The 24,134-nt window shown below is 49.3% G+C and overlaps 1 protein-coding gene across 3 annotated transcripts in view; it reads right to left on the reverse strand.

The window, feature by feature from the left end:
• abcd4 (ATP binding cassette subfamily D member 4) overlaps positions 1-20,319 on the reverse strand; it is a 35,077-nt gene extending 14,758 nt beyond the window's left edge. The window contains exons 1-11 of one of the 3 annotated variants that reach the window (XM_033027643.1): positions 20,166-20,319; positions 17,651-17,769; positions 14,926-15,053; positions 12,690-12,829; positions 10,334-10,450; positions 8,811-8,936; positions 7,580-7,630; positions 5,839-5,933; positions 5,098-5,219; positions 2,502-2,593; positions 1,376-1,468 (exon numbers count right to left, since the gene is read on the reverse strand). In XM_033027643.1, the coding sequence (XP_032883534.1) occupies positions 1,376-1,468; positions 2,502-2,593; positions 5,098-5,219; positions 5,839-5,933; positions 7,580-7,630; positions 8,811-8,936; positions 10,334-10,450; positions 12,690-12,829; positions 14,926-15,053; positions 17,651-17,769; positions 20,166-20,200 (1,118 nt within the window). In that variant the 5' untranslated portion in view covers positions 20,201-20,319. Of the gene's footprint in view, positions 1-1,375; positions 1,469-2,501; positions 2,594-5,097; positions 5,220-5,838; positions 5,934-7,579; positions 7,631-8,810; positions 8,937-10,333; positions 10,451-12,689; positions 12,830-14,925; positions 15,054-17,650; positions 17,770-20,165 lie in introns of those variants that run through there. The other 2 variants (XM_033027644.1, XM_033027645.1) reach the window with 2 other exon arrangements.
• Positions 20,320-24,134: the final 3,815 nt, after the last annotated feature.

Below are 24,134 nucleotides of genomic sequence, written 5' to 3' on the forward strand. Positions count from 1 at the left end.
TGTGGAACTCACTGCCACACAGGGCTGTGGAGGCCAAGTCAGTGGATATTGTTAAGGCAGAGATAGACAAGTTCTTGATTAGAACGAGGGTCAAGGATTGTAGATTGGTTATTTCCTACTAACCAATTGTAATGCTTGTTAGTAGTAGCTCCTTCTAATATGCGATCTATATATTACCAAGAGCTTGCTTACATAATTCAGTCTGAGTAGCCGTTAGGTACTGTAACATTCTGCAGACCAATGCTGTAAGTGGACTTTAATAAATATGTGTTGTATTTTGATGTGTGTACGACTCCACTCATTACAAGGGTTATGGGGAGAAGGCAGGAGAATGGGATTAGAAACATAGAAACATAGAAAATTGGTGCAGGAGTAGGCCATTCGGCCCTTCGAGCCTGCACCGCCATTCAATATGATCATGGCTGATCATTCAACTCAGTATCCTGTACCTGCCTTCTCTCCATACCCCCTGATCCCTTTAGCCACAAGGGCCACATCTAACTCCCTCTTAAATATAGCCAATGAACTGGCCTCAACTACCTTCTGCGGCAGAGAATTCCAGAGATTCACCACTCTCTGTGTGAAAAAAGTTTTCCTCATCTTGGTCCTAAAAGATTTCCCCCTTATCCTTAAACTGTGACCCCTTGTCCTGGACTTCCCCAACATCGGGAACAATCCTCCTGCATCTAGCCTGTCCAACCCCTTAAGAATTTTGTAAGTTTCTATAAGATCCCCCCTCAATCTTCTAAATTCTAGCGAGTACAAGCCGAGTCTATCCAGTCTTTCTTCATATGAAAGTCCTGACATCCCAGGAATCATTCTGGTGAACCTTCTCTGTAGGAGGGATTAGGAGAGACCAGCCATGATTGAATGGTGGAATAAACCCGATGGGCCGAATGGCCTAATTCTACTCCTCCAACTTGTGAACTGACCCGTGGTCCCGTCAGTGTGGAGTTTGTGCATTCTCCCTTTGACTATAAAGATGCTCCAGTTTCTTCCCACATCTTAATGATGTACTAGCAGGTAAATTGGCGACGCATCAGTTAATGACTAATGTCTGCCTCAATGAAGGCCTCAGACTATCTTTAATCGGAGTTTACCTGGCGCTAAATCTTATGCCCTTCATCACTGTCTGTACACTGTGGGCGGCTCGATTGTAATCATGTATTGTCTTTCCACTGACTGGTTAGCATGCAACAAAAACCTTTCACTGTACCTCGGCACACGTGGCAATAAACTAAACTGAACCCGTCTAATTAAGAAGTCTGAAGAAGGGTCTCGACCCGAAACGTCGCCCATTCCTTCTCTCCAGAGATGCTGCTTCACCCGCTGAGTTACTCCAGCATTTTGTGTCCACCAACTAATTAAGACTTACTCATGCGACGCGGGCGGGTCTTCGAGCGTGGAGGCTCCGCGCCTGCCGCGTGATGCGGAGAGACGGCCGATCGCCTCCTGCAGTTCCCCGATTCTGTCCGTCACGGAGCGGAGGAGGGAAGGAGAGAGCGAGTGAGAATCGGCGGGAGGTGGAGAGGGTCTGACAATCCGAGACCCTTGGAGAACGGAGGGGAGACCGGGGGAAGCGAGGGCTGGAGGCGAGGTTTATTTTGCACTGGCGAGTTTATAGTTCAGCACTGGGCTCACTGTCCCACACTCCTGTCTTTCCTCCCACACCCCCTCTCCCGCACGCACTCTCACTCCCTCTCCATCTCCCCCCCGCCTGCTCTAATTCCCCCTCTCCCTGCCTGCCTTCAAAACCCCTCCCTCTCTGCCCTCACCCCCTCCCCCGCGCGGTCACTACCCCCATCCCACCCCTCTCCCCCCCCACCCTCGCTCACCCCCTCCCCCCCAGCCCTCCCTCACTCCTTGCCCCCCCTCTCTCGCCCTCGCCCCTTTCCCCTGCCCCCTCTCCCCCACCCTTCTCCCTCACCTTGCCCTCTCTACCCCGCCATCTCGCCCCCCTCCCCACAGTGTGTAGGATGCGACAGTGGGATAGTATAGTGTACGTGGGATCGCTGGTCGGGGGGGGGGGCTCGGTGGGCCGAAGGGCCCGTTTCCACGCTCTGCAGGAAGAAACTGCAGATGCTGGTTTATACTGAAGGTGGACACAAAGTGCTGGAGTAACCCAGCGGGTCAGGCAGCATCTCCGGAGAATAGGGATGGGAGACGTTTCAGGTCGAGACCCTTCTTCAGACCCGACCCAGAGACGTTACCCATCCTTTTTCTCCAGAGATGCTGCCTGAACCGCTGAGTTACTCCAGAACTTTGTGTCTACCTCCTGTTTCCACACTGTGTTCTTGGTTAGTAAACCCAGGGAGAATGCAGGAGTATGGGGTTGAGAGGGAAAGATAGATTGAATGGCAGAGCAGACTCGATGGGCCGAATGGCCTAATTCTACTCCTATTGCTTATGACCTCATGAACATGACTTAGAAGGTAAAATAAAATAAATATACTCTATCCCAAAAAAATAAATCTCCCATGTACCGGCATGGTTTTACCTACCTGTGTGTGTAGCCGGCAAGCTCAGAGACAGTGGTCGAGAGGTCGATGAGACGGCTGAAACAGTTGATGAGGTAGATGGACACAAAGGCATTCTGTGAAGGAGAGAGGACAAGGAGTGAATCACTGGCTGCCTGGACCTGACGGGGCACGACACGGCTCGTTGGCGCAGGGGTAGAGTCGCTGCCTCACAGCGCCAGAGACCCGGGCTCGATCCTGACTACCGGTGCTTGTCTGTACGGAGTTTGTACGTTCTCCCCGTGACCTGCGTGGGTTTTCTCCCCGTGACCCGCGTGGGTTTTCTCCGCACTCTAAAGGCGCACAGGTTTGCAGGTTAATTGGCTTGGTACAAATGTGAAATGTCCCTCGTGCGTGTGGGATCGTGGTAGTGTGCGGGGATCCCTGGTCCGCTCATACTCGATGGGCCGAAGGGCCTGTTTCCACGCTGTATTCCTAAACTAAACAGCGACAGACAAGGCTCCCCTGGCAAACGCTGACCACTGTGCCCTACCTGCTCACACCTGAGACTGGGCGTTATAGAGTCACACAGCCTCTCAGTCCTTTCCCCTACCCTGTGTCCTATAAAATGCCCAATATTGTTCCTGGCTAGTCACAGAGTGATACAGCGTGGAAACAGGCCCTTCGGCCAAACCTACCTACCTCGACCAACATGTCCCAGCTACACTAGACCCACCTGCCCAGCGTTTGGCCCATATCCCTCTAAACCTGTCCTATCCATGTACCTAAATGTTTCTTAAATGTTGGGATAGTCCCAGCCTCAACTACCTCATCCGGCAGCTCGTTCCATACACCCACATAAAACGTTACCCCTTGGATTCCAACAAAATCTTTCCCCCCCCCTCACCTTAAACCTATGTCCTCTGGTTCCCAAGTCCCCCACTCTGGCCAAGCGACTCTGTGCATCTACCTGATCTATTCCGCTCATGATTTTGTACACCTCTATAATATCACCCTTCATCCTCCTGCGCTCCAAGGAATAGAGTCCCAGCCTGCTCAGCCTGCCCCTATAGCTCAGGCCCTCGAGTCCTGGCAACATCCTCGCAAACGTTCTCCGCACCATTTCCAGCTTGGCGGCATCTTTCCTATAACATGGTGACCGAAGCTGATTTCCTGTAACATTGGTGCCCAATGTTCTCCAGAGATGCTGCCTGACCCGCTGAGTTACTCCAGCACTTTGTGTCTTTCCTGGTGCTTCTATTCACGTCCGGCAGCACCACCCAGTGGCACACTCTGGAAATGCAAACTCCAGCCATGGAGTGTCCAACACTCACCCATTCGGCCCTTTGGCTCATCAAGAACAGGGGAATCGAGGACATCGGTTTAAGGTGAGGGGGGGGGGGAAGATTTAATGGGAATCTATGGGGGCCTTTTTTTTTACACCAAGGGTGCTGGGTGTATGGAACGAGCTGCCGGAGGAGGTAGTTGAGGCAGGTACAGTCGCAATGTTTAAGAAACAGTTATGTTTATCATTACCTCTTTGTTCTTTTGTTTTTGCTTTTGAAAAAAACGAATAAAAAGATTTTGAAAGAAAGAAACAGTTAGACAGGTACGTGGATAGGACAGGTTAAATGTAGGCAGGTGGGACTAGTGTAGATGGGACATGTTGGTCGGCGTGGGCAAGTTGGGCCGAAGGGCCTGTTTCCCGGCTGTACGGCTTTAGGAGAAGGCTGTGATCCTCGGAGAATGGCGAGAATCCCCGGCAGCTCTCTCCAGAGTGCAGAGAGGATTTACAAGGATGAGGAGTGTTTGTGTAGAAGTTACCTAAAGTTGAAGGAACTGCAGGTGCTGGTTCACACCAAAGGTAGACACAAATTGCTGGAGTAACTCAGCGGGACAGGCAGCATCTTTGAATGAATGAATGAATGAATGAATGAATGAATGAATGGGTGAGGTTTCGGGTTGAGACCCTTCGTCAGACTACCGCTGGGCTGTCAGCTGCCCAAACTAAATATGAGGTGCTGTTCCTCACTCTGGCAATGGAGGAGGCCCGGGACGGAAAGGTCAGTATGGGAATGGGAAGGGGAATTGAAATCTTCAGCAACTGAGAGATCCAGCAGGCCTTGGCGGACCGAGCACAAGTGTCCAGCGAAACGGTTGACGACATTTTCATTGCAACGTGTATGTTGTGTTGGTCTAGGTTAGGGGGAGGGAAGCTGCACGTTGATCAAGCAACATTGTTCTTAAGTGTGCACAAGTGATAGGAGCAGAATTAGGCCATTCGGCCCATCAAGTCTACTCCGCCATTCAATCATAGCTGATCTATCTCTCCCTCTCAACCCCATTCCCCTGCCTTCTCCCCGTAACCCCTGACACATGCACTAATCAAGAATCTATCTATCTCCGCCTTTAAAACATCCATTGACTTGGCCTCCACGGCTGTCCGTGGCCATGAATTCCACAGATTCACCACCCTCTGACTAAAGAAATTCCTCCTCATCTCCTTCCTAAAGGAACGCCCTTTTATTCTGAGGCTGTGACCTCTGGTCCTAGACTCTCCCACTGGTGGAAACATCTTCTCCACATCCACTCTACGCTTTGGCTTCAGACCGACGCTGAGAGACAGGGACCAAGGCCGTACCTTGCTGATGAGCTCAATCAGATCAGCCGGGGCAAGACCGTCGTAGCGGCCGGCAAAGATGGGGATGGCTATGGCCAAGTAGCTGACGATGCTGCCCAGGTAGTTGAAGATGTTCACTCCGACTGAGGAAGGAAGAGCCACAGACCAAGGGTTACATAGAGGTGAGGTGGGGAGACACGAGATCAATAGCATCAAGAGTGTTTTATCGTCCTCTGCCCCAGATAGAACAATGAAATTCTTACTTGCAGCAGCACAACAGAATGTAGAAACATAGTACACTGCAAACAATATAATAAACGAGGGAAAGAGAAGTAACATACACACATACATATACATATAAACACACTTACACACATATATAAATATACACACATATTTGTACATACACATGTATGCACACATATACATATATATACACATATATACATACACACACGTATACACATGCACACATATATGTATACACATGTATGCACACATACATACACACACATATACAGACATGCACACATATAGGCATGCACACACTTAGACATGCACACATATAGACACGCACACATGTAAAGACACACACATATACACACACACACATACACATGTACACACATATACAGACACGCACACATATAAAGACACACACACACATACACGTAAAAAGCAATCAATAATAGTGGATCAGATCTCGGCCGGTGTAGGGCTCAGTATACAGTGTTAGGTTTGTCAGGTCCAGCCTCTACTCACTGTAGAGCCGCAGTTCCCTGGTCACCAGCCTCCCCTGTGTACGAAGCAGCTCCTGGAGTATCCGGTCTGTTCGCATCTGCTCCACCCGTCCTGCTCTGCAAAGAGACGGTACGGTACGGTTCAGCCCGGGCTGAAGGGTCCGCTCCCACCCAGCCGAGGGTGCGGACATCCACGTCCCACCCTGACATCCGGCGCTCCGCGTCACCTTGCACGCCCCACCTCCCCACTAGACACCTTTCTACTCTCACCCCTTGACTGAACCCATTCTACTCAGACAGCATGGTGGTTCAGGTCATAAGGGATAGGAGTAGAATTAGGCCATTCGGCCCATCAAGTCTGCTCCGCCATTCAATCATGGCTGTTCTATCTCTCCCTCTTAACCCCATTCTCCTGCCTTCTCCCCATAACCTCTGACACCCGTACTAATCGCCTCCACAGCCTTCCGTGGCCAAGAATTCCAGATTCACCACCCTCTGACTGAAGAAATGTTGTCCTCATCTCCTTCCTGAAAGAACATCCATTAATTCTGAGGCTGTGACCTCTAGTCCTAGACTCTCCCACTAGTAGAAACATCCTCCCCACATCCCCTCTGTCCAGGCCTTTCACTATTCTGTATGTTTCAATGAGGTCCCCCCCATAGATCCGTCAGCCATTCTACATACTGACTTGGAGTTTAGAGATACAGCATGGAAACAGGCCCTTCAGCCCACCGAGTCCATGCCGAACACCGATCACAGTAGCCATAGCCAAACAGCATGGAAACAGGCCCTTCAAACCCAACTTGCCCACACCGACCAACCTGTCCCATCGACACCAGCTTATCCCACTTGCCTGCGTTGGGCCCATATTCTTCCAAACCTGTCCTATACATGTTCCTGCGTAAATACTTCTTAAACGGTAGTTCTCTCAGTTCTATTTTATCCCACTTTCACATCCACTCCCCACACACTGGCACGGTGGCGCAGTGGTAGAGTTGCTGCCTTACAGCGCCGGAGACCCGGGTTCGATCCTGACTACGGGCGCTGTCTGTACGGAGTTTGTACGTTCTCCCCGTGACCTGCGTGGGTTTTCTCCGAGATCTTCGGTTCCCTCCCACACTCCAAAGACGTACAGGTATGTAGGTTAATTGGCTTGGTAAATGTAAAAATTGCCCTGCTGGGTGTAGGATAGTGTTAGTGTGCGGGGATCGCTGGTAGGCACAGACCCGGTGGGCCGAAGGGCCTGTTTCCATTCTGTTTGGCTCTATGGCTACTGTGAACAGGTGATCAGTGTTCAGCATGGACTCGGTGGGCTGAAGGGATCCCTGTTTCCATGCTAAACTAAACCTGCTGCACCGTTTTAGTTTCGAGAGATACAGTGTAGAAACAGGCCCTTCGGCCCACCGACCTCTGGACATTGATGCTATCCTGCACACACACACTAGGGAAAATTAACACTTATACACAGTATACAAACCCAAGCCAATTAACCTACAAACCCGTACGTGTTTGGAGTGTGGGAGGAAACCGAAGATCTCGGAGAAAACCCCGCGGGCTCGGGGAGAACGTGCAAACTCCATACAGACAGCACCTGGCAGCAGCTCCACCTGCTGTGATACTGTGCCGCCCCCTAGTGGACTTCCTCCCGTTTACACTTCAGCCCTCAAAGTTAACAAGAGGTACGCGCTGGGATTCCGGGCCATGTGATGGGCAGCCGGTATGGTTGACCGATTGTCCAGCCCTGGGGTGCACTGTGGCCGTACCGGTAGAAAGCTGCTGACTCGGCGTTGACACGGACCTGCATGTGTTTGAATCTGCGGCAGAGAGGGGCAAGAAGAGGGTTAGAATTCTCCTCACAAATACAGGCATGCACTCCATCCTCTCCCCCCCCCCCCCCCCCCCCCCCCCCCCCACCCACAGCTCAACGCACCCAGAGAAGATCCACGCAAAGATACAGACACAAAATGCTGGAGTAACTCAGCAGGCCCCGAAACGTCACCCATTCCTTCTCTCCAGAGATGCTGCCTGTACCGCTGAGTTACTCCAGCATTTTGTGTCTATCTTCAGTGTAAACCAGCATCTGCAGTTCCTTCCTCCACACTTTCTACTCATAGGTCAAGTCCTCTTCCCCCCCCCCCCCCCATACAAAATGGCAGCCCCGTCACCCAGCCTGCAGCGATTTAAAGTTCACAAGTGATAGGAGCAGAATTAGGCCATTCGGCCCATCACGTCTACTCCGCCATTCAATCGTGGCTGATTTGTCTCTCCCTCCTAACCTCATTCTCCTGCCTTCTCCCTGTAACCCCTGACACCCGCACAAGTATATACCTATCTCTGCCTTAAACATACCCACTGACTTGGCCTCCCTCTGACCAAAGAAATTAGAGATGAGGAGGAATGAGGTGGCAAATTTATTTCCAGACGGCTGTGGAGCCCAAGTTAATGGGTATTTTTAAGGCGGAGATTGGCAGATACTTGATTAGTGCGGTTGTCGATTAATCACTTAGACCTTTAACACCCTCAATCCCAACTCTTTAGTCAGAGGGTGGTGAATCTGTGGAATTCATTTCCACAGTAGGCTGTGGAGGCCAAGTCAGTGGATATTTTTAAGGCAAAGAAACCTGTGATAGATTCTTGTTTAAGAAGGAACTGCAGATGCTGGAAAATCGAAGGTAGACAAAAATGCTGGAGAAACTCAGAAGGTGAGGCAGCATCAATGGAGCGATGGAAATAGGCGACCTTTGGGTGGAAACCCAACCTCAGACCCTTTCTGAGTCCCTTTCCCAGTCTGAGGGAAGGTTTCGACCCAAAACGTTGCCTGTGATAGATTCTTGATTAGTACGGGTGTCAGGGGTTATGGGGAGAAGGCAGGAGAATGGGGTTGAGAGGGAGAGATAGATCGGCCATGATTGAACGGCGGTGTAGACTTGATGGGCCGAACGGCCTTATTCTGCTGCGAGAACTGATGAGAGTGAGAATTCAAGTACTTCTCACCGGAAGTCTCCCTCCAGCTTCTCCTGTTGTACGAGGGTTGGGATAATGGGCCCCATCAGAGCCCTGTTGACCACGGAGCCGATGATGAAGTATATGAAGATGGTGACGGGGCCCAGCCAGCCCGTACTGTAGAGACACAAGGCACTTCACCAGCACAAAACCACCAGGCAAACTAGGCTAAGGCCACTTTAGAGACACAGCTCGGAAACAGGCGCACCGCGACCTTGCCAACCAGCGATCCCCGTACATTAGCACTCTCTTAAACACACTAGGGACAGTTTTACAGTTTTCACCGAAGCCAATTCACCTACAAATGTGTAGGAAGGAACTGGAGATGCTGAAGATAGACACAAAATGCTGGAGTAACTCAGCCGGGACGGGCAGCATCTCTGGATGGAAGGAATGGGTGACGTTTCGTGTCGAGACCCTTCTTCAAACGGAGAGTCGGGGGAGAGGGAGACACAGAGATACGGAAGGGTACGGTGTGAAAAAACCTGTACGTCTTGGGAATGTGGAAAACCCACGTGGTCACGGGGAGAACGTGCAAACTCCACACAGACAGCACCCGTAGTCAGGTGCCCAATGCGGTGAGGCACGAATGGGAGTCGGTGTGTGTTAGTAGACGGATGATTTTTTGTTAAGAGAATGGATTAATGCTGCCTGTGAGTTGGGAGTGAAAAGTTACACAAGAGATGGGATGGGGTTTCATCTCTGGGAGTGGGACTGAGGCAGGAGCGGAACTGTGCCAAGGTATTTGTGGCATGAAGCTTAGCTCAAAGTGGGCATCGAGGTGGCAAATAGGGTGGGTTGAGGCAGGTACGATGACAGCGTTTAAGAAACACTTGGACAGGTATAATGGAGGACCAGAGGGCACAGGTTTACGGTGAAGGGGGAAACATTTTACAGGAATCTGAGGGGTAACGTTTTCACACAAAGGGTGAAATCAGCTGCCGGTTCACTGAACACCTCCGCTCAGTCAGCCTTAACCTACCTGTTCTCCCAGCGGCTCAGCAACTCCACCTCCCATTCCCAATCTGACCTCTCTGCCCTGGGCCTCCTCCATTGTCAGAGTGAGGCCCGGCGCAAATTGGAGGAACAGCGCCTCATATTTCACTTGGGTAGTTTACACCCCAGCGGTATGAACATTGACTTCTCTAACTTCACATAGCCCTTGCTTTTCCTCTCTCTCCATCCCCTTCCCCCTTCCCAGTTCTCCCACTAGCCTTACTGTCTCCGACTACATTCTATCTCTGTCCCGCCCACTCCCCTGACATCAGTCTGAAGAAGGGTCTCGACCTGAAATGTCGCCCATTCCTTCTCTCCAGAGATTCTGCCTGTCCCGCTGAGTTACTCCAGCATTTTGTGTCGATCTGCATGCAGTTCCTTCCAACACATTGGGTCAGACATCTCAAGGTATGTACATTGGAGATAAAGGTGCCCTGACCCAGATTGGACGAGTCTGTCTCATCTCCCCCCTCCCCTCCCCCACCCCATCCCCTGCCCCCTCCCCCTCCCGGCGTTACCTGTAAAAGCACTGGTAGGTGTAGTAGGTCAGGGTGAAGGGTGAGATGATGAGGTTGGTGGCCATCGTGCTCATCCCTCGGCAGAACCTCTCCACGTCCTGGCTGATGCGCTGGTCGCTGTGGACAATGACACCAACAGGTCTACGCAGCTGAAGCAACGATGTGTAAATGCAGATACGGAGGTGGTCTCAGCGGGGAGGGGGGAGGGGGGAGAGAGGTGGGGAGCGAGAGAAGAGAGGGCCGCAGAGAATGAAGAGGGACCCAGCGTGCGGGGGGAGGGGGGAGGGGGGGGGGGAGATGGAGGACGGAACATGGGGTCAATATTTACTACTATTGTAACTTTGTCGACCACCGTTACGTGGCGACTCTTTGCATACTTGTGTATTGTCCACAATACAAAGAGTTTCACTGTGATAAGTCACGTGACAATAAAGTATCAATCGATCAAGTAACATCTGAAGAAGGGTCTCGACCCGAAGAGTCACCCATTCCTTCTCTCCGGAGATGCTGCCTGACCCGCCGAGTTACTCCAGCACTTTGTGTCTATCTTCGGTTTAAACCACCGTCTGCAGTTCCTTCCTACACAATTAACATCTCAAGCCTGGCTCATAGTCTCAGCTGTTATCAGGCAACCGAACCGTCCTCGCACCAACTCGAGAGCGGTCCTGACCTACCATTGGAGACCCTCGGACTTTATTTAGTTTTGTTTAGTTCAGAGTAACGGTGCTGAAGCAGGCCCTTTGGCCCACCGAGTCCGCGCCGACCAGCGATCACCCCGCATACTAGCCCCATCCCACAGGGACAATTTACAATTTTTAATAAAACCAAATGAACCTACAAACCTGTACTTCTTTGGAGTACGAGGGGAAACCAGAGCACCTGGAGAAAACCCAGGCGGTCACAGGGAGAACGTACAAAGACCATACAGACTGCACCCACTGTCAGGATCGAACCCTGGTTTCTGGTGCTGCAAGGCACAAACACTACTGCTGCGCCACTGTGCCTCCCATCTTGCACTAAACATTATTCCCTTTATCCTGCATCTGTACACTGTGGACTGCTTGATTGTAATCATGTATAGTCTTTCCACTAACTGGGTAGCAGGCAACATAAGCTTTTCACTGTACCTCAGTACACATGACAATACAACTGAAACTAGACTAAAACTAAACTGTTCAAAAAGGAACTGCAGATGCTGGAATATCGAAGGTACACAAAATTGCTGGGGAAACTCAGCTGCTGCACCCGGTTTCTCCAGCAATTTTGTAAAACTAAACTGTACGCCCTCAAACAGATTCCATTTTTCTTTCTGCATCAATCGCCCAAACCCATCTATTAGATTTCCATCTGTAACAAGCTCCCATGTACCTATTATTCTAAATTTAGCTTCGAGTTTAGTTTAGAAATAGGCCCTTCAGCCCACCGTCTATGCTGACCAGCGATCACCCATCAACACTAGTTCTATGTCAGCCCAGTTTCACATCCTACACACGAGTCCAATTAAACCTACAAACCTGCACATCTTTACAATGTGGAATGAAGCCAGAGCACCCGGAGAAGTCCACGCTGTCACGGGGAGAATGCAAGTTTGGATGGACGCATAGAATTTGCGATTGGGAAATATGCCCACGAACTGAGTTATTGCCACAGAAGGCTGCGGGGGGCCAAGTAAATGGATAATTCAAGGTCAGAGAGGGATAGATTCTTGATTAGTACGGGTGTCATGGGCTATGGGGAGAAGGCAGGAGAATGGGGTTGAGAGGGAGAGATAGATCAGCCATGATTGAATGGCGAAGTAGACTTGATGGGCCGAATGGCCTAATTCTGCTCCTGTCGCTTATGAAGATGCCTGCAGACCAACAAATGGGCGGCACGGTGACGCAGTGGTCGAGTTGTTGCCTTACAGCGAATGCAAGCGCCGGAGACCCGGGTTCGATCCAGACTACGGGTGCTGTTTGTACGTTCTCCCCGTGACCTGCGTGGGTTTTCTCCGAGATCTTCGATTTCCTCCCACACTCCAAAGACGTGCAGATTTGTAGGTAAATTGGCTTGGTATAAATGTAAAAGACTGTCCCTAGTGTGTGGATAGCGTTAATGTGCGGGGATTGCTGGTCGGCGCGGACCCGGTGGGCCGAAAGGGGCCTGTTACCGCGCTGTATCTCTAAACTAAACTAAATCCATCTCGCCAGTCTCCCAAGTGCTCGCTGTTCATAAGTCGGGCATTGGTAAGCTGGGGAGCAAGTGTCTCCCACATCCTCCCCATTCCTAGCCCAGCCACACTGGGTTGTCCATGGGCAGTCCGCATCGATCAGGCTAATGGGAGACCACCTTGTAATAAAACTCAGGTTCCACCTACGGGTTGTCCAGGCTGGTGTGGAGAACGTTCAGTGTGTAGTAGACCTTCCTCCTGAAGTAGATCCGGTGCAGTGTCTGGGTCAGGCTCTTCCTCCATCTGATGTACATCAGGTTCGAGATGTATTGGTCAAAACTCTTCAGCTGAAAGAGAAAAGCCGTCCCTTGGAGTCAAACTCAACGGGCAAGGTCATCCCACCCGCGCCACAAGACGATGGGCCGAGGAGCCATTCTCTCTCTGGGCCGGGGATGGAGAATCCCCCCTGGACCCGGGAAGTAACTGCTGGGCTGGAGCAGGGTTTGTGGTGGAGGGGGGTCAACAATGGGAACGAGATGGACTGCAAGATACGTTCATAAGTTATAGGCCGCAAATCTGAAGTGACAACACGGTCTAGGAGCAAAATTAGGCCATTCGGCCGAACAAGTCTACTCCGCCATTCAATCATGGCCGATCTATCTTTCCCTCTCAACCCCATTCTCCTGCCTTCTCCCCATAACCCTTGACACCCGTACTAATCAAGAATCTATCAATCTCCACCTTAAAAATATCCATTGACTTGGAAATGTATTCCACAGATTCACCATAGTTTAGTTTAGTTTATTGTCACGTGTACCGAGGTACAGTGAAAAGCTTTTGTTGCGTGCCAACCAGTCAGCGGAAAGACTATACATGATTACAGTTAGGCCATCCACAGTGTACAGATACAGGATAAAGGGAATAATGTTCAGTGCAAGAGAAAGTCCAGTAAAGTCCGATTAAAGATAGCCCGAAGGTCTCCAATAAAGTAGATAGTAGTTCAGGACCGCTATCTAGCTGTTGAGAGACAGAAATGCTGGAGAAACTCAGCGGGTGAGGCAGCATATATGGAGAGAAGGAATAGGCGACGTTTCGGGTCGAGACCCTTCTTCAGACTGATGTGGGGAGGGGGCGGGAAAAGGAAAGGAAAAATATCCACTGTTGGTAGGGTCTATCAGTTGCCTGATAACAGCTGGGAAGAAACTGTCCCTGAATCTGGAGGTGTGCGTTTGACATTTCTATACCTCTTGCCCGATGGGAGAGGCGAGAAGAGGGAGTGGCCCTTGTGAGATGTCGTAACATGTAAATGGAGTTAATGGAAGGCAGGTTGGTTTGTCTGTAGGAAGGAACTGCAGATGCCATTTTACACTGAAGATAGACCCAAAATGCTGGAGTAACTCAGCGGGATCAGGCAGCATCTCTGGAGAAAAGGAATAGGTAATGTTTCAGGTCGAGACCCTTTTTCAGACTGAGAGTCAGGGGAGAGGGAAATTAGAGGTATGAAAAGGTACAGAGCAAATCAGAGCAGGCATCTATGACCAAGGAAAGATGGAGCTCACAATGGTCCATTGTTGACTGTGGAAGAGTGATACAGTGCGGAAACAGGCCTCTCAGCCCAACTTGCCCACACCGACCAACATGTCCCATCTACACTATTCCCACCTGCCTGCGTTTGGCCCATATCCCTCTAAACCTGTCTGATCCATGTACCTGTCTAATTGCTTCTTAAATGTTGTGATAGTCCCAGCCTCAACTACCTCCTCCGGCAGCTCGTTCCATACACCCACCATCCTGTGCGTGAAAATGTCACCATCGGATTCTGATAAAATCTTTCCCCCTTCACCTTAAACCTATGCCCTCTGGTTCTCGATTCCCCCACTCTGGACAAGAGACTCTATCTGCTCTATTCCTCTCATGATTGTATACACCTCTATAAGATCACCCTCATCCTCCTGCGCTCCAAGGAAGTTGAGTCCCACCTTACTCAACCTCTCCCTATAGCTCAGACCCGCTGGTCCTGGCAACAACCTTGTAAATCTTCTCTGTACCCTTTCCAGCTTGACAACGTCTTTCCTATAACATGGTGCCCAGAACAGAACACAATACTCTAAATACGGCCTCACCAACGTCTTACACAACTGCAACATTACCTCCCTAGTTCAATGTTCATTACTCTGACTGATGAAGGCCAAAGTGCCAAACTCCACCTTCAAGGAACCATGCACCTGCACTCCTAGATCCCCTCTGCTCTACAAAACTCCACAGAATCTTAATTACCATGCAGAACAACAGGCATCTTGCAAACATCTTCAGCCCAATGCATCAAGCAGGAAAGAGCTGAACGTGGAAACCAGAAGCAACATACATTTTGACTTATAATGCCCTCCTTCTCTGTACCTTCAGTTGCTTTGGGAATATCTGCTTCACTCACTCACTCACTCACCAGAGAGTTGGCCACGATGAGGCAGATGGCTACGGAGGTCAGGTCTCTAAAACCAACCAGGTCCTTGCTGCCCAGAACTTTGAAGAAGCGGCTGGGGACAATCCCCACCTGGTAAACCACCAGCTGCTCTGTGAAGGAATAAAACCGGGGGGACAGTCAGAACAGTGTCCATCCAGAGCCCGCGTGCACCAGCTCAGCCGTGAGTAGTCCGTGCCTTAGTCCCTCCCACCGGCCCGAGGCAGAGCTGCACACCGCTAGAAGCAACTTGCTCTTCGCGCACAGGTTCTTCTAGGGTGAAACGTTGCCTATTTCCTTCGCTCCATAGATGCTGCTGCACCCGCTGAGTTTCTCCAGCATTTTTGTGTACCTTTATTAATCCTTCCCTTCTTAAATCAAAAACACCTTTCATTTATTTCTACTGATGTTTTTACACCAATACACTAGTTTTTTCTAGTACACAAGAACTAGTGCATGGGTGATCATTGGTTGGCGTGGGCTTGGTGGGCCGAAGGGCCTGTTGCCACACTGCATAGAAACATAGAAATTAGGTGCAGGAGTAGGCCATTCGGCCCTTCGAGCCTGCACCGCCATTCAATATGATCATGGCTGATCATCCAACTCAGTATCCCGTACCTGCCTTCTCTCCATACCCTCTGATCCCCTTAGCCACAAGGGCCACATCTAACTCCCTCTTAAATATAGCCAATGAACTGGCCTCGACTACCCTCTGTGGCAGAGAGTTCCAGAGATTCACCACTCTCTGTGTGAAAAAAGTTCTTCTCATCTCGGTTTTAAAGGATTTCCCCCTTATCCTTAAGCTGTGACCCCTTGTCCTGGACTTCCCCAACATCGGGAGCAATCTTCCTGCATCTAGCCTGTCCAACCCCTTAAGAATTTTGTAAGTTTCTATAAGATCCCCTCTCAATCTCCTAAATTCTAGAGAGTATAAACCAAGTCTATCCAGTCTTTCTTCATAAGACAGTCCTGACATCCCATCTCTGCATCTCTAAACTAAACCACAGCCAGATTCACATTTCACTTCAACAGAACCTTCATTAATCTGTCCCTTCTTAAATTGCAAACACCTTTCATTTTTCTATTTCTACTGAGTTTTTACCTCTTCTGGCCTTTTCACTATTTCACAATTGAAATAGATTTCGAGAGTCAAAAAAGGAAACTAACGAATAATTGAACAGCACAAAAGTAACACAAAACAATTCAGAAACTGCCCCGTTTCACAGGCTGGGTGATGACATTCAAATGAATGGGACCAGGGTTGACATGGGACAATACAGCACAGGAACAGGCCCTTCGGCCCACAATGTCTGTGCCGAACATGATGCCAGGTCTTCTGCTGACCTTTCCTGAGGTAAAGCCAGACCCTGGTGTGAGTTGCATCTTATCCCTCTCTCTTCTTATCCACGTCACAGATCTGAAGCTGGGTTCAGGTAGAGGCAGATAGAATGGATGTGGAGAGGATGTTTCCACTTGTGGGAGAGTCGAGGACCAGAGGCCACAGCCTCAGAATAAAAGGATGTAAGGAGACACAAAATGCTGGAGTAACTCAGCGAGTGAGGCAGCATCTGTGGAAAGAAGGAATGGGCGCTGTTTCGGCTCGAGACCTTTCATCAGTCTGAAGAAGGGTCTCGACCCGAAACGTCACCCATTCCTTCTCTCCATAGATGCTGCCTCACTCGCTGAGTTGCTCCAGCATTTTGTGTCTACCTTCGATTTTACCAGCATCTGCAGTTCTTTCTTACACATAAAAGGTAGTACTTTTAGGAAGGAGATGAGGAAGAATTTATTTGGTCAGAGGAAGGTGAATCTGTGGAATTCGTTGCCAAGTCAATGAATATTTTTTAAGGTGGAGCTTGATAGGTTGTTGATTAGTGCGGGTGTCAGGGGTTATGGGGAGAAGGCAGGAGAATGGGGTTGAGTGGGAAAGATGGATAAGCCATGATTTAATGGCAGAGTAGACTTGTGCAGCAAGGAACTGCAGATGCTGGTAAAATTGAGATAGATACACCAAAGATAGACACAAAATGCTGGAGTAACTCAGTGGGACAGGCACATCTCTGGAGAAGGAATGGGTGACGTTTTGGGTCGAGACCTTTCTTCAGACTGAGAGTCAGGGGAGAGGGAGACTAGAGATATGGATGGGTAAAGTGTGAAAACGAGAGATCAAAGGAGACGTCAATCAAGGGAAATGTAGAACGGATCAATGTTTTTTCAGGGGAAGGTGACAACGAGGCATACAAGCAGCAAAGTTTAATCAGGAGTAGATTGAAACTGGTCAGAGTAGACTTGATGGGCTGAATGGCCTAATTCTGATCCGAGAACATATGGACGTTAGCAAGTGACTCAGGCGGGCCTCGGAATTCCGCATGGATACCCAATGACAAAAGACAATAGACAATAGGTGCAGGAGTAGGCCTTTTGGCCCTTCGAGCCAGCACCGCCATTCAATCTGATCATGGCTGATCATCCCCAATCAGTACCCCGTTCCTGCCTTCTCCCCATATCCCCTGACTCCGCTATTTTTAAGAGCCCTATCTAGCTCTCTCTTTGAAGTATCCAGAGAACCGGCCTCCACCGCCCTCTGAGGCAGAGTGTCTCTGGTCCGGGAGTCGGCCGGCGGTGCTAAGGCCCCATGCTGGCTGCCGCGGGAGTCGCTGTGGCCGTAAGGTGACGGGTCGCCGAGGTGGGGAAGAGGAGGGACACTCACCCAGCAATGCTACAGAGAGCAGCGTGGCGAACATCAGCACACTCTGCGACGACCATGACGGGAAGAGGATGGCCTGGATCCGCAGGAATCGTTTCAACAGCAGAACGTCCAGCTTCGGCCTGAAAGGAGAAGCGTAGAGTCACGCAGCAGCACGGAAACAGGCCCTTCGACCCAACTCCGTCATACCGGCCAACATGTCTCCTCGAGCTCGAGTCCTCTTTTGTTCAGGCATTGAAGATAGACACAAAATGCTGGAGAAACTCAGCAGGACAGGCAGCATCTCTGGGGAGAAAGGATGGGTGACCCAAATCTTCAGACAGGACTTTTTCAGTCTCGTCCCGAAACGTCACCTGTTCCTTCCCTCCAGAGATGCTGCCTGTCCCGCTGAGTTACTCCAGCAATTTGTATTGGTCTTTGGTATAAACCTGCATCTGCAGTTCCTTCCTACAGGTTTAGGTATTGATTTGTTATTGTCACATGCACCAAGATACAGCAATAATAAGTTGTCAAAAGGGAACTGCAGATGCTGGAATATCGAAGGTACACAAAATTGCTGGGGAAATTCAGCGGGTGCAGCAGCATCTATGGAGCGAAGGAAATAGGCGACGTTTCGGGCCGAAACCAAGGGTTTCGGCCCGAAACGTCGCCTATTTCCTTCGCTCCATAGATGCTGCTGCACCCGCTGAGTTTCCCCAGCAATTTTGTGTACCTACAGCAATAATAACTTTGTTTTGCATGATATCCCGGCAAATCCTTCCGTATATGGCCACAACAGTTCGTGACTTTAGACTTTAGAGATACAGTGCGGAAATAGGCCTCTTCGGTCCAGCGAGTTCGCACTGACGCAGCAATCCCTGTACACTAACACTATCCCACACACCCTAGGGACAATTTACAATTTTACCGAAGCCAGTAACTTACAAACCTGTATGTCTTCGGAGTGTGGGGGGGAAACCTGAGCACCCGGAGAATGTTCACCAGGAGAATGTTCAAACATGGTCACCAGGAGAATGTTCAAACTCCGTACAGACAGCACCCACAGTCAGGATCGAACCCGAATCTCTGGCGCTGTGAGGCAGCAACTCTACTGCTGCACCACCGTGGTGTTATTATCAGGTATACCAAGATTGTGTAAAAACTTTGTTTTGCGTGATATGCATGAATATCATCCCATACATGAACACAACGTATAGTACGTCAGAATGGAAACAAAGTGCAAAATACACGGTTAAGGGCCTGTCCCACTGTACGAGGTAATTCAAGAGTTCTCCCGAGTTCTCCCCCGATTCGAGCTCGTGTAATGTTCGTAGCGGGTGCGCAGGAGCTCGTGGATGTCTCGTAGCGGCTCGTACGTGTAACGGTAGGTACTTGGGAAATCCGGTAAACTCATGACGTTTTTTCAATACTGTGAAAAAAGTCCACGAGTAAAAAAATACTCGTGATGAAAAATTAAAATTTTAACTCGTACGAGCCCCTACGTACCAGCTACGTACATTACACGAGCTCGAATCAGGGGAGAACTCGGGAGGACTCTTGAATTACCTCGTACAGTGGGACAGGCCCTTTACAGCGGCAGAGAAAGTGCAAATATTAAAAAAGTGGAAATTTTGCACCGAATTAGATTGGGAGATGGGGAATCCATCCTTAGCATATACAGAGCCTGAGGAAGGGTCTCGACCCAAAACGTCACCCATTCATTCTCTCCAGAGATGCTGCCTGTCCCGCTGAGTTACTCCAGCTTTTTGTGTCTATCTTAGCATATTAGAAGTCAGCTCAAGTATCTAATAACAGTGGGGAAATGGTTAGTGGTTCATTTGACCCATATCCCTCTAAACCTTTTCTATCCATGTACTTGTTGCTCCTCTACATGCATACATAACACACGGCCCTTTTCCTGTTTTATTTCTCTCTGACCTGTACTTTATTCCCTCTGACATGTCCATTAATTCCCCTTTGATCTTTGATCTACCTGCAGGTATTTGGGGAGTGGGAGGAAACACAGGGAGTTCCACACAGACAACGCCCGAGGTCAGGATCGAACCCTGGCCCCAACAGTTGTAACTCAGCCACCGGGGCTGGTGCCAACTAGGACTGGTGAGCTGATCTCAGCCCAGGCAGTGGAGGAGATGCTTCAAGTCAATGTATCAGACTTGAGGTAAGGGCAGATCTCTTGAGATCTTAGTCTCAAGGTTTCAAGATCACTTTATTGTCACATGTACCAATTAAGGTCTCAAGTCAACTAAGTCTGAATGCATCCAGCATCTCCAACAGTGGGAGCAAGTCTGTGGCGCCTCCACACAGTTGAATAGCTCACTGTCAGGGTTCCCAGGTGAAGAATGGCCATTCCCTGCCAGTGCCCTCGTTCCTTGCCATAGACACAGACAGGCTCAAAAGCGATGCAAATCTGAGCAGGGCTGGATGATGCCCACGTTAGTGGGAGTGCTGCTGCTTTAATGCTGTGGTCCCATGCTGCCTGCAGCACCCATTGCTTGCAATCGCCCTGCCCGTTGCATACCTGCTGCGCTCCTGCTGCCCTTTGATGCCCGGCATCGCCCTCTGCTCTGCACCAGCGACCTGTCAATCACCCGCACGGGACCAAGGTTCCACACAGGCAACGCCCGAGGTCAGGATCCAACTCCCTCCGGGAACAGAACACTGGCGTCACGTGACTCTGGCGCAACACGCCGCTGCCTCCTCCCCTACGCGCTGACGCAACGCGCAGAGTGCTGGCAAAAGCGTGCCTGGAGTACTGGCAGCTGAGCGGCGCGGTGACGTAACACTCAACACGTAACACGCCGCCGGCTCCTCTGCGCGCTGACGCCACGCGCAGAGTGCTGGCAAACCCGCGTCGTGCTGAAGCCGCGCCTGGAGTACTGGCAGATGGGTGACGCAACACGCAGAGACCATTTGGCCCCTTGGATCAAGTGCTTGCCTTTAGGCAATGTTTCCAATTTGCAACTTGGCTCCAAATGTAGCTCATTCATTGTCCACTTTATGTTCTACCCAGCCCCCAAGAATTGTGCCTCAGTTCTAAATGGTGGCCGACTAGGAAAAGGGGAGATGCAGCGAGACCTGGGTGTCATGGTACACCAGTCATTGAAAGTGGGCATGCAGGTGCAGCAGGCAGTGAAGAAAGCGAATGGTATGTTAGCTTTCATAGCAAAAGGATTTGAGTATAGGAGCAGGGAGGTTCTACTGCAGTTGTACAGGGTCTTGGTGAGACCACACCTGGAGTATTGCGTGCAGTTTTGGTCTCCAAATCTGAGGAAGGACATTATTGCCATAGAGGGAGTGCAGAGAAGGTTCACCAGACTGATTCCTGGGATGTCAGGACTGTCTTATGAAGAAAGACTGGATAGACTTGGTTTATACTCTCTAGAATTTAGGAGATTGAGAGGGGATCTTATAGAAACTTATAAAATTCTTAAGGGGTTGGACAGGCTAGATGCAGGAAGATTGCTCTCGATGTTGGGGAAGTCCAGGACAAGGGGTCACAGCTTAAGGATAAGGGGGAAATCCTTTAAAACAGAGATGAGAAGAACTTTTTTCACACAGAGAGTGGTGAACCTCTGGAACTCTCTGCCACAGAGGGTAGTCGAGGCCAGTTCATTGGCTATATTTAAGAGGGAGTTAGATGTGGCCTTTGTGGCTAAGGGGATCAGAGGGTATGGAGAGAAGGCAGGTACGGGATACTGAGTTGGATGATCAGCCATGATCATATTGAATGGCGGTGCAGGCTCGAAGGGCCGAATGGCCTACTCCTGCACCTAATTTCTATGTTTCTATGTTCCCTTTGTAGGGGCAATGCTGTAAACTATTGTTTAATTCAGAGACACAGCAACAGTCTATTTCTATTTTCATCCATTTGTTCTATATCACTGTCTAAATCTCTCGGTTTCCCTTTTCACTGACTCTCAGTTAGAAGAAGGGACTCGACCCGAAACGTCACCTATTCCTTTTGTACAGAGATGCTGCCTGTCCCGCTGAGTTACTCCAGCATTTTGTGTTTATCTGCGCTGTAAACCAGCATCTGCAGTTCCTACACACATCCTTGGCCCACCGAGCCCATGCCAACCATCGATTTCCCATTCACACTAATTCTATATTATCCCACTTTCACATCCATTTCTTAGGGGGCAATTTATAGAAGCCTAATAACCTGTGTGTATAAGAAAGAACATCTGATGCTGGAACAAACAAAGGTAGACAGAAAATGCTGGAGAAACTCAGCGGGCGAGGCAGCATCTATGGAGAGAAGGAATAGGCAAGGTTTCGGGTCGAGATCCTTCTTCAGACTTCTTCGGGTCTCGACCCAAAACGTCGCCTATTTCCTTCCCTCCATAGATGCTGCCTCACCCGCTGAGTTTCTCCAGCATTTTTTGTCTACCTATCTAACCTAATAACCTGCATGGAAGAAACTCACCCGGTCACAGGGGGAATGTGCAAAGTCCACACGGATAACACTCCAGGTCAGAATCGAATCCGTGTCTCTGACGCTGTGAGGCAGCACTTCTACCAACTGCACCATCCACTTTGGTATTTTCCTATTGCTATTGGTAACTGCTGTTTGGGATTTTTCTCTGTGCACTACATGTTGTACTTGTATATGACTCGATTGCACTCATGCATATTATGAACTGATTTATTTGGAATAGCACACAAACAAATTTCTTCTCCACTCTCCCATCAGGCAAAAGATATAGATGTGTGAAAACGCACATCTCCAGATTCAGGCACAGTTTCTTCTCAGCTGTTATCAGGCAACTGAAACATCCTACCACAACTAGAGAGCAGTGCTGAACTACTATCTACCTCTGATGTCCCTCGGACTATCCTTGACCAGACTTTGCTGGCTTTACCCTGCACTAAACATTATTCTCTTATCATGCATCTGTACACAGTAAATGGATTGATTGTAATCATGTATTGTCTTTCTGCTGACTGGTTAGCACGCAACAAAAAGCTTTTCATTGTCCCTCTGTTCATAGAAACATAGAGTAGGAGTAAGCCATTCGGCCCTTCGAGCCAGTTCAATATGATCATGGCTGATCATCCAAAATCAGTACCCTGTTCCTGCTTTCTCCCCAAATCCCTTGATTCCGTTAGCCCTAAGAGCTATGTCTAACTTTCGCCTCAGTTTTGATCATCCAGCGAACCGATGTCCCTCTCCACGCCTGGCCCTCTTCAGATCTTGTTCCCCGAGGGGTGCCTCCTGCAGCTGACATGCCAACTGCAAAGGGCTGGGGAGATAGATACCATCAATGTATCCTCTGCAAAAGCTTCCAGATACACTGCAAGGATGAAAACCCAACATGAATGTCTTTGCTTCGGCCATTATCTCCAGAACTAAGGCCTAAGGAGATGGCTCTATGGATCTAATGCTCTATGGCTTCATGATGATACGATACGATGCGATGCGATAGAACTTTATTTATCTCAGGAGGGAAATTGGTCTGCCAACAGTCATAAAAACACAACAAGATACATGAAGCATTAAAATTAAAGTGACGAGTGGAATGTACAGGATTGGGCATGTGCAAAGATTGGGGAGAGGAGGGGGGGTTGGAGGGTGAGTCAGTCTACCCTACGACAGAAGGCGGAGGAGTTGTACAGTTTGATAGCCACGGGAAGAAGGATCTCCTGTGGCGTTCTGTCTTGCTGAGATGGCTCTTGGGATCTACGGCTCTAAGGCTGAGATGTCTCTATGACATTGGACATTCTCCATGGAACTGATGCTCTACAATGCAGAGAACTGTAGTTTGCACTCTGTATCTTCCCCTTTGCTCTATCTATTGTACTTGAGTTTGACTTGATTGTATTTATGTGCAGTAGTATCCAATCTGATTGTATAGCATGCAAAATAAACTTTTCAATGTACCTCAGTATATGTGACAATCAAAAACTTGAACCCAAGCCATCACTTTGTAGTTAATATATCTGGACATAAGAAGTGTTATCATCATAAAGATTAAGGGAAATGGTGTTTGACACCTGGTGGCACATTATAGAATTACAAATCAGAGGATTTTATGAAGTTTGTTTAGTGTAGCGATATAGAGTGGAAACAGGCCCATTGGTCCATTGATCACCTGTGCACATAAATTACATGAGTATTGGGATGATTAACTTATTACATTTTTGTTTATTATATATCATCTATGTGCATAAGCTAGTCAAGAATATAAAGGAGGATAGTAAAAGCTTCTTTAGGTATGTGAAGAGGAAAAAAAATAGTTAAGACCAAAGTTGGACCTTTGAAGACTGAAAGGGTGAATTTATTATGGGGAACAAGGAAATGGCAGATGAGTTGAACAGGTACTTTGGATCCGTCTTCACTAAGGAGGACACAAACAATCTTCCTGATATAGTAGTGGCCAGAGGATCTGGGATGACGGATTAACTGAAGGAAATCCACACTGAAGGCTGATAAATCCCCAGGGCCTGATGGTCTGCATCCCAGGGTACTTAAGGAAGTAGCTCTAGA

This window comes from Amblyraja radiata, chromosome 9, assembly GCF_010909765.2.
Source record: "Amblyraja radiata isolate CabotCenter1 chromosome 9, sAmbRad1.1.pri, whole genome shotgun sequence".
Lineage (NCBI taxonomy): Eukaryota > Metazoa > Chordata > Chondrichthyes > Rajiformes > Rajidae > Amblyraja > Amblyraja radiata.